Source organism: Daktulosphaira vitifoliae, unplaced genomic scaffold (assembly GCF_025091365.1).
Source record: "Daktulosphaira vitifoliae isolate Bord-2020 unplaced genomic scaffold, ASM2509136v1 Scaffold_5, whole genome shotgun sequence".
NCBI lineage: Eukaryota > Metazoa > Arthropoda > Insecta > Hemiptera > Phylloxeridae > Daktulosphaira > Daktulosphaira vitifoliae.
In genome coordinates, this window is record NW_026099576.1 from 26,814,182 (window position 1) to 26,824,129 (window position 9,948).

Here is a 9,948-nt window from a genome sequence, read left to right on the forward strand (position 1 = left end):
TAAGAATTCTACTAGAATAATATTTAAAATCTGAAGACGTTTTAATTATGTTAAACAACAGAGTACAACTTGTTTTTGTTCAAACTCTATTATCTAAGTACCCGCATACATTTTTGAGTATAATGAAACAATAGAGATAAAAATTAAACATCATATTAAAACTATAAAAATTTAATTAAATATTAATAAAATATGAATCAATTCATTGTAATTTAAACAATTTTCACAAAAAATAATTTATACGGTTTTTTATTTTTCATTGTTTGCCTTCAATAATTTAATATAATATTTTTTCTATTATTATTGTTTCAGAAATGTTTTTTATATTAATTTTTGGTAATTAAAATGACAATGACTGAAATTTGATAATTATTTATTGAGTATATATCCCGAGGATTCTTTTGAAACACCAAATCAAACATTTGTTTAAGTCAAACGGACAGGTTACAACTATGTACAACAACATCGCTGTATAATTTAAGCACTAGAGAATTATTTTTGTCAGAATGAAAGTAAACGTAATGGAGTGGATTTTATTGTTCATAAAAATATTAATGGTCGGATTCATTTATAATGAGCCATTTCGAATATGAATAACCTGTAAATAATATGTAATGTTTGTTTGATGGAAAGCTGTACAATTTCTTTAATGAAAACGAAAACGTTCTGTTGAATAATATGGCACTGCGAAGGTTTTTATTCGCCGGGCTGTTTAGAGTTTTAATAAATAATGTTTGCTTTTTTATCGGAGAACTTGCACAATGAGGTCGCTGATTTTGTGTTTGTATTATTCTTTGCGGACATAAAAGTATCTTTTTGAGTACCACTCGTATATATTGAATAATACAATATTGACTTAGCCTTTCTCTTGGAATATTATAATGACTGAGAAGGGTAGCTCGAACCAAAGTTAAACAGTTTAAGTACACAGAATAGTCGAGTGTATAAATCAGTCGACGAAATATGTTCATTGACATTATTTATCCAGCCCATCAATACAGCAATAATTCCGTTCGGTTAATTGTTATCTTCGAATTCCGCGGCCATCGCTGTCGACAGAAAAACTCTGTATTTCTTAACCAAACGATCGACGTAATCCGCGTGATCAGCAAGACAGAAGTCGTCCATAAAACCCTAATAAAAATAAAAAGCGACATTAAGTAACATTTAATATAGTACTTAAAGTGTCAGATTTGGAGATTTCGACCAATAAAAGAGGAAGAAATTTGCTCGGTTGTCTATTACGAAATTCGTACAGTACAACTCTGTCTTGGCAGTTGCCATTTCAATAACCGTTTAGACAATGCGCCGAACTCGCTTGTTTAAATGTAAACGGCAAAAATGTTGTGAACGAGACGAGGAGGGGTAGAGTGGTGTATTCAACTTGTTCCATAATTGGACGATTTTCCTCGGCGCAATATAGTGGAACAATTGAAAATTGCAAGTATTTATTACCTGGTAAACGGTATCCTGAAAACGACTTTGATTGAACGCTTCGGACCAGCGGCGTTTTTGCGACGCAGCTAGGCAAACAAAAAAGTACGCTCGGTAGTCAACCGGAAACAGGACGAACAAACACAGCCACCTACACACTTCGGGCCAAGGCAAGCGGTCCCAGAAACAGTAGGCCGTCCAACCGGAACAGAGGAGCCACCACGAGACGCCGGACATCTGTAAAGTACATAATCGCCGTTAACATGTTGTTCGTCGCGTGGGACGAGACGATGTTGAATAACAGAACACGTTTCTCTGGTCTGGAACGGTACGGGCGTCTTAATTAGACGCTTAACGAGAATTGGTGCGTACCGAAAACTCATATGTCATCAGATAACGTTTATATGACACAAGAGTCGCCCAAATCGGAGGACGTCGAATCGACACCATTGTCTCGACGCCCCGTGTCATCCGCTGCACTTTCTCATCACTCACGCGAATAACATCATTAGTCAAAATCGGTGTTAATTAAACGGCAATAAGCAATGCCGATTGCTTAATTGAACGCAGAACGCAATAGATACTCATAATAATTTGTCAGCGCTTTTGACGTTCAGAAATTACTTACTTCGGCGTTTTCATTACAATAATTTATGAAGAACTAGTAGTTTATTTTAATTGCAGCTGATAGTTTAATGTGCGGCCGACGGCATTTGCATTGGGCCGCACCAAGTACGACAGCTATAGAGTGTGCCTTCGAAGCGTCAAATAAAATTCAAATAAATTTTCTGGTTATACTATTATCTCGTGGAATCAATTACTGTTCACGACCTCATTCGTTTGCCAATAACCGCTCTCGAACGCATATTACTGTTTAAAAATTCGTGACAGGAAAAAAACCCGTTCTTGTATTTGAATAGGTTTCAAATGCGTACGTTGCAAGGTATCATCATTATAATGGATATAAAAAATCAAGGTAATACATTATTGGTATGTTTCTATCATATATTTCGGTAATACTCAACATTGCACGTACACGACGAAAGTATGTCGAATGAATGTTGTTAAAAATTATAATGGGTTGTTACTGAGAAGTTGCACAAACATAAGTAATTTGATAATTCATATTATTATACGTATAGGATCGCGGTGTCTGTTTTTAGTGAAATTACTGTTGTTAAACGGTATTTAAGATCAACAGAGTGCCAAGTACCAACGATTAATTATGAGTCGGCGGCGACCGATCGTGTAAATTTTTTTTTTTACGAACATCCGCCGGCTTAGTTCAGTATTTGAACTTCAACTTAATTTTTTATCAATACTTAACGATTGACCTTAAACGTGTTGTAGATCTCCGGTAGTTCTTTTTGTAACAAAGCGTCCAGCGAATAACCGCAAATCGATCGAGTGTCCTCGTCGGCTGCTGGCGACCAAAAACGTTGTCTGGTCTCTTGAATTTTCAGAAAAACGGCACAGGCTTCGATGCACCTGCAACAGTAATTTTTATTTAGTCGAAACTCAATAAATTAGGGCAGTACACGCTTTTCCACGAACTTGTCTTCGGAATTCCCGGAAGCCAAAAACAACGTGCAAACAACAGTATCGAAAAACCACGGGACGTCAGGTAGCCGTCTAGCCGTTTGACCGTACACCCGTCCCAGCTGAACTTCCAAATCGTTTGACACGCTTGACCAGTACCTGTACATTTAAGGGGAAAACGTTAAAAAACCGAACCACAGAATTACACAACAACACCATAGTGGTACGACCTCAGCGTCGAACGTATTCCGTTGACCTCGTGTTCAGATAATGGTAATTGGCTTCGATCGTCCAGCTGACTCGCACGCGATTTATTAAAACGTAACTTGCCGTATGCTATTATCAAGTCCACCGTTTCGGGTCCCTGCGCACAGCCATCAAATCGCGTTAGTAACACGTTGTTATTAATGTACTAACAACGATTTATCATTTAGCGTTATTATTCACACTCACGGTTATCCGTCCAGTGCGCATTATCATAACGCGAACTGTCCGCAGCCACTCGTCATTGATCTCGCTGTCCAGCGGAAAGCGTCCCGCTGTCGGCGAATAGTCTTGGGCGGCGACGTCTTTATCGCGTCCGTATCGGACTGTTTCCTGAAGTTTCGAAATCAACTCAACTGATTCGTCCACAATAGGGACGCCGTCCTCGGTGTGTTTCTCCGAAATCAGTTTCGCAAGAATGTCCTGTAAAAAATTTATAACAAAATACAATCATTTACCTGCCTGTGTGCAATGGCGTTACAAATGTATACGACAACCTACGGGGCTATTCTACAGATTAAGAGCCTCCCGTGAACCCCAAGACCTGGGTCACCTGTTCAGTCGATGTTACACAATCCAATGAATAAATTGACTTTCTACTGGGTGAGCCGACCTGGCCTCAGGGCAGGGACGTTCGCTAAGATAAAAAAATATGCCAATTCTATTTGACTTTATTACCATAATGATGGTACGGCAAAACCACACAATCGTATAATTTAAATAAACTGTGACTTCAATTATTCAATGAACCTGTTTGAGTTTAGTTAATAAAGATTTTATGACACTACTATTTGTAGCTGTGCGTATAACATTAAGTAGGTGTTCAACAAAACTTTAAGCTTTAATAAGTTTTCAATGTTCATAGGTATTAAGTTGTCATTAAAATTTGAATAGTTAAAAATTTCAAGCGTAATAGACATGATAATTATGACTGAACATTTTTAGAGAAGAAATAAGAATTATTTCTGGGGTTGGGGGGTTATTAGGCCAAGTTCGAATTGTAAAACTTATAAATGAAATGTCTTTGGTTTATAGACATTTTTTTCGTCTTTTTTTTTTTATTATTTATCGTGATTATTCACGTTCCACCCTATACTACAATGAAATGTAAAATTATATAAGTAATAAAATAACTACTTACGGGGATGCGAAAAAATAGAAAACAAAGGTTTTTTTTTTTTAATCCATTAATAACACATTAAAACTTAATAACAACGAACATTTAAAATATAACTTAGTAGTTGTAAAACTATTAACTTTTTTCATTTCTTTTCACGTATAATAATTTTTAACAAAATTTAAAAAAAAAAGTGATTTTATTGGTGCATGTCAACATACACAATTAAATGAAACAACAGCGTATGAATATAAATTTAGCACAATAATTATGCGGCTAATGTAATAATGCTTATTACAAGAATTATTAATTTCTAATACTATTGTTTTATTATTAATAATAAGTAAAATATTATTAAATTTTTAAAAAAATTCTGATGTAATAATGAAAAACTCAACATTTTACTAAAAAAAGTTGTTTTTTCTTTGTTTTAAATACTGTTTTAACATTTTTTTTCTCCAGACTACATGTCATTTGATTGTGTAATATTTTTATTTTATATTCCAGGTCTATCCTGAAAAAATCATAACTCAATTCATACAGTAAGATAATTTTAATTCAACAAATTATTCGATTTTTGATGTTGTTAAATAATTTTACAAAATATAGTTATAAAATACATATTTGCAAAAACTTAAACTTCCAAATAGTTGTTAATAATTTTAACACAATTTGTACAGCAACAATGTAAAAGAAAATCAAAGATACTGAAACCGTTGCAAACCGAAAATTACATAAGTAATATGCTGTCACAATTATTTGTCAAGTATGTTAATGTGATAAATATAAAAGGTTTTTATATGCGATTTCGAAACAATAAATTGTGTAGTTTAGTATTTTCAATAATTGACTTTTGTACATTTCGTCAAGCAAGTAAATTTATTATTGAAAAACGCGTATTAAATTATAATAGTTAACATTGAAATGATCATTCTGTTATTTACGTTTTTATTGGAGTCTTACGATAAAATCATAACACATTCACAACGATTCAATCATTGAGGAGGTTATCGAATAATTTTACATCAAAAACAGATGAATTATTTTGGATCATATTGTATACATATTATATATAGGTTGGGTTCTATTGTTTTAAACCTGAACAACTGCACCCTGTCGTCATGCAATATCACTCGTATGCATATTAACATGCGTCAACGCCATTAAATCTAGCTTTGTTCTCAACTAAACAAAACCAACGTACTTGATATTTTAACTGCGATTCCAAATAAACCCGTGAAATAAATGAGTGGGTAGCAGCTTGGATACATCGTAACCACAGAAATATGAGAACGTCTCTAGGAATAGAATAATCGTCAAAGTTTTCATAAGATAAATGGAATATATTAGCTAGTTTTGCGACATTTTTGTCATCTTCTCGATGGTATCCGGAAATCAAATAGTGTAGACCTGCATTTTAAAATGAAAAATATTTTATAATAATGGACTGAATACAATCAAACAATAAAAATTGGATCGCTTTATATTATTATGTGAATTATTCTACAGTCAAATGTTAGTTCAAAATACATATTCTAATTAGTTATTATTAAAATGATCAAAATTCAATTATAATTAAAATTAAAAATATCATATTGTAAATTTATTGATATTTTATTTTATTTTAGAAAAAACAGATAAACTTTTTCAAAAGTTATATTTAAAGAAATAAAATCGTAACACTAAAATTTTCATGTAATAGATAGGCATTTGATTTTTTTCAGAAAATCATATTTCCCCCTTTTTGTCCCGAAAATGATCCCTATTATCATTTTGTGTTATGTATAATTTTGTGTCGCAATTTTACAAAGAATTTCATAGTTTTAGGGGTTTCAGTGATTATTTCAATAGCTCACCAACTATGGAGATATATTACTATAGTTCAAAAAAATTACATTCAGCATAATGTCCATATAACTTTATTTACTTTATTCAGTAACAATAGGACAATAGGAACCAAATAAAAGTAGAAAATTATATTTCCCGTGAAACAATCATATGGTATGTTGTGTAAATTACATATCGTTTGAATTATAAATGCTAAATTTAACGTTTTTTTAAATCTATTTTCAATTAAAATATAGGAAATATTTATGATTTTTTATTTTATTTTCATAATCTAGATGTAAAATAAATATAAATAAACTTCCAATTTCTAGATAGTCACTGTAAAAAAAAAAATTTTATTTTTTATCCAGATGCGTTCTAAAAAATTAATATCAAACTGTATTTTATTATAACATGAAAAAATCTAGTAGATGTATTAGAATATTAAATTTTTTAAAAATTACTAGAAGAATAATTCCTTTGAAAATTGAAAATAAACATTTGACCAACAAATTATCACAACATTACCTTCGGTTGTAGTACAAATGGAATATACCAATTTAACTATCAAATCAATTGATTTTCTATTGTCGTTTGAATCAAAGAACGTGTCAGTCAACTCACGCAATTGAATCTGCATAAATTTATCGGCCGAGTATAGCAACCCTGTTCGTATTAACCAATTTCTGCCTCGTTCGATACCAAAAGCGATACTCAGTGATAACGTTACTTTAGGGTCCATCCAGTCAATTAAACTGCTTTGATTTTCTTCTTCAAAGTGATAAGTCATTAAACTTAGTGGCGTACAGCGTAAGTTTCTCATTAATTCGGCCGCAGTTTGTCTATTGGATACAGTCTCCAGAAACTTAATTTTTCTAATAATTAACCACTGAACACCTTCGCTGTGGCTACTCAGTACTGTCGCTATGGTTACCAGCGCATTTGCGATGTCCTTCTCTTTCCAATACTTCTTTTTGAAATGAAACTCCAAAGGATTATTTTCATCATTAGTACCGCGATCAAATAACTCATTAAGAGCCTCTGGATTTAGTACAGCTACTTGAGCTAAGACCTTAATAGAATGTCGAGACACGTTCTCGACGACGATTTCAATAATTTCTGGATGATACGCTGCTAAGACAGCGGCTAATTGATACAAACCAGTAGTCAACGTATGCGACATGCAGTTACAATTGGCTGATAAAAAACCCAGACAACAGTTTACAATATTGATCGGATGAATGCGTATTGTTTTAGTTATCTTCATTGGAAAAATAGTTCTAGCTCGTTCATACTCGTACATTTTAGCCAACAAATACACAGCATGTAGGCAACACGCGTACCTTATAACTTCCACACTTCTTATATCGGTAGTCATCTTTGGAATTTTAGGATCTCTCATCCATCCCAAAAATCCGGATAACACAGTCTTCATAAACCGTTTATCAGCATGTAAGCAGTCAAAAAATGCCGTCCGAATTGAGCTGTTCTTAGAAATATAATTAAACCAACAAGCAATTGGATCGGCTCGACATAAAATACTGTATGCACACCCAACATCATGTTGGTAATCATAAGAAACAGCAGCCACAAACTCGACCACAGCAGGTTTAACGTTTTTACTACAGACTCCCCTGTGACAAACTGCAGGTAAACACTTAATCATGAGACATGTCAAGGCAATAGTCTTGTCTTGGTCAAGAGGAGGTCGTCGACAACATCGTAAATGCACTGCTTCGCACAGAGAAGCGAAACTCTCGACAGTAGTCTCACAGTCTAAAGCTGAATTCACAAGTTTTGCGTATATACGTAAAGCTGGTTCAAAAAGAGGATCCACTGTAATGCAATACTCTAGTCCCTTGGTGAGTCGCTGAAAAAAAGTACCAGAGTAAGTATCGAATGTAAAAGGTAACCGATACAAGGCGTTCAAATTGCGAATGGCTTGCCGGTCATTAGATTCAAATTCCAAAAGTTCAGGCCACCGACCATCAGCTACTTGACCGATGTAATGAAGTTTTGCGTCCCTCACTAGAGCATCCAATCGCGTTTCTAAATCTTCACCATTTAGTTCTAAAAGCTTATTAGCAATCTGATGTGCATCTTCATCGCCTTCTAAGTCATCTGTTGTTACTGAAGACTCCACTAGAGATTCCACTAAGGAATGCACTTCGTTAAGTGCTCCACTGTCAATCAGAAACTCTTGTAGACTTTCGTCCATTGTAATATTATAATAATAATAATGATTTTTAAATAACACACTAACTACCATTATCACGTGAACATTTCTGTGATTAAAATTATTCGTTACATTTTAGTGTTTACACAACTATAGCGTTACTAAGGAAATATAATCAATATACTGTTATAACTATAACATCATATTAAGTTACCTAGGTACTCTTTGGTTACCAATAACGCTATTTAATATATTTTATTTAATTAGAAATAAATATGAAAGAATTAAGATATTATTGAATGAAAATATTTGTATACTTTATACAATAAATATTTATATTGTAATATAGTTAAAATAAAATTTGTGAAATAAATATTAGAACTATAATTAATGTTGAATGCCGTGTTTTTCAACAATGAGTTTATTAAAAATATATTAAAATATTTATTATTAATGTACTAATAGCGTTTTAATAAATAAATATTACTCAACTCTGAGGATAAATTATAATTTTAATTACGAAAGTTAACCTAAATTTGACAAGACTGTTTAATAATATTAATAAAATAATGTAACGATTGTATACATTACTCACTAAAATATCATCAAATGCATTTTAACTATTATCATTAACTTGTAGTAGCTTAAGCGTTCTATAGTTATTATGTACTTGCATGTGTATACGAAATTGATTTAAAAATCAAAAACTAATTAAGAAAAACCGAGTTCACATTTAAATAATAGTATTAATTTTTCAAACCACCTGATTGAAAATTTACAAATCATGTACATATTATGTACAATAATAGATATGTAAATGTTACGTAGAAATATTTTTACTGTATAATTGATGTATGTTTTAACGATCAACGTAATTGCAACTAAAGAAAATAACTTTAACACTTTACTACAATTTCTGAAAGGAAAAGTGCTAAAAAAGCATAATTTAATGATTGAAGTCAATTATTTCTTTAATAAAAGTGAACGGTTCATCTTTTTATAATATTTCATGTGTCCTTTAACCTATTGCATCACGATCGGTTTATGTAGGAGTGGTTGCACCATTTTGCGCCAGTTGAGTTATTAAAAATACAACAGTAATAAACAATGTAGTGTCCTCACCAGGATACTAAATATATATATATGTCTTTGTTTGATTTACTGAATCATCTTTTTCCAATCGAATAATTTTAAAACCTTGCAATGTCACTAGTAAGTTTATTGTTAATAAATATTTTTAAAGTGTTTTCCCAAGAATTTTTTTAAACACGGACAATATACAGAGAAAATTAAATATTTTGTTAAAATAAAATGTATTTAATATTTATACGCTTTATAAACAATGTATAAACCTGATTTACTCCTTTAAAAGAACACAGGACAACAAATAATATAAACATTTTTTTTTCTTATATAATATTTAGGTAATTTCTATAAGAAAAGTTGACCTAGATTTTAAATTCAACTTCAGATTTCTTCAAATTACATCTAATTGTTGAAATAATTACTAATTAGTCATTAAGTAATAATAATTAAACAATTAAATTCATTATAAATAAATGAAAAATACATTTTTTTAACATTTCCTATA

The 9,948-nt window shown here is 31.9% G+C and overlaps 1 protein-coding gene across 2 annotated transcripts; it reads right to left on the reverse strand.

Moving 5' to 3' along the window:
* Positions 1-247: 247 nt before the first annotated feature.
* Positions 248-8,606, reverse strand: LOC126907730 (uncharacterized). Of its 2 annotated transcripts, XM_050689287.1 has the most exons (8): positions 6,710-8,606; positions 5,559-5,764; positions 3,427-3,660; positions 3,204-3,337; positions 2,989-3,132; positions 2,769-2,922; positions 1,456-1,671; positions 248-1,134 (listed from the first exon to the last, which is right to left on the reverse strand). In XM_050689287.1, the coding sequence occupies exons 1-8, from the start codon at positions 8,448-8,450 to the stop codon at positions 1,018-1,020; spliced, it is 2,946 nt and encodes a 981-aa protein (XP_050545244.1). In that variant the 5' UTR covers positions 8,451-8,606; the 3' UTR covers positions 248-1,017. The 2 variants fall into 2 exon arrangements, with proteins under 2 accessions (XP_050545244.1, XP_050545245.1); XM_050689288.1 differs by lacking the exon at positions 1,456-1,671.
* Positions 8,607-9,948: the final 1,342 nt, after the last annotated feature.

Coding starts and splice junctions, on each gene's coding strand:
- LOC126907730 (XM_050689287.1), bottom strand. CDS start 8,450: ATGGTAGTTAGTGTGTTATTTAAAAATCATTATTATTATTATAATATT. Junction 5,765..6,709: donor CATTTGTACTACAACCGAAG/GTAATGTTGTGA, acceptor TTTAAAATGCAG/GTCTACACTATTTGATTTCC. Junction 3,133..3,203: donor GGAATACGTTCGACGCTGAG/GTCGTACCACTA, acceptor TTAAATGTACAG/GTACTGGTCAAGCGTGTCAA.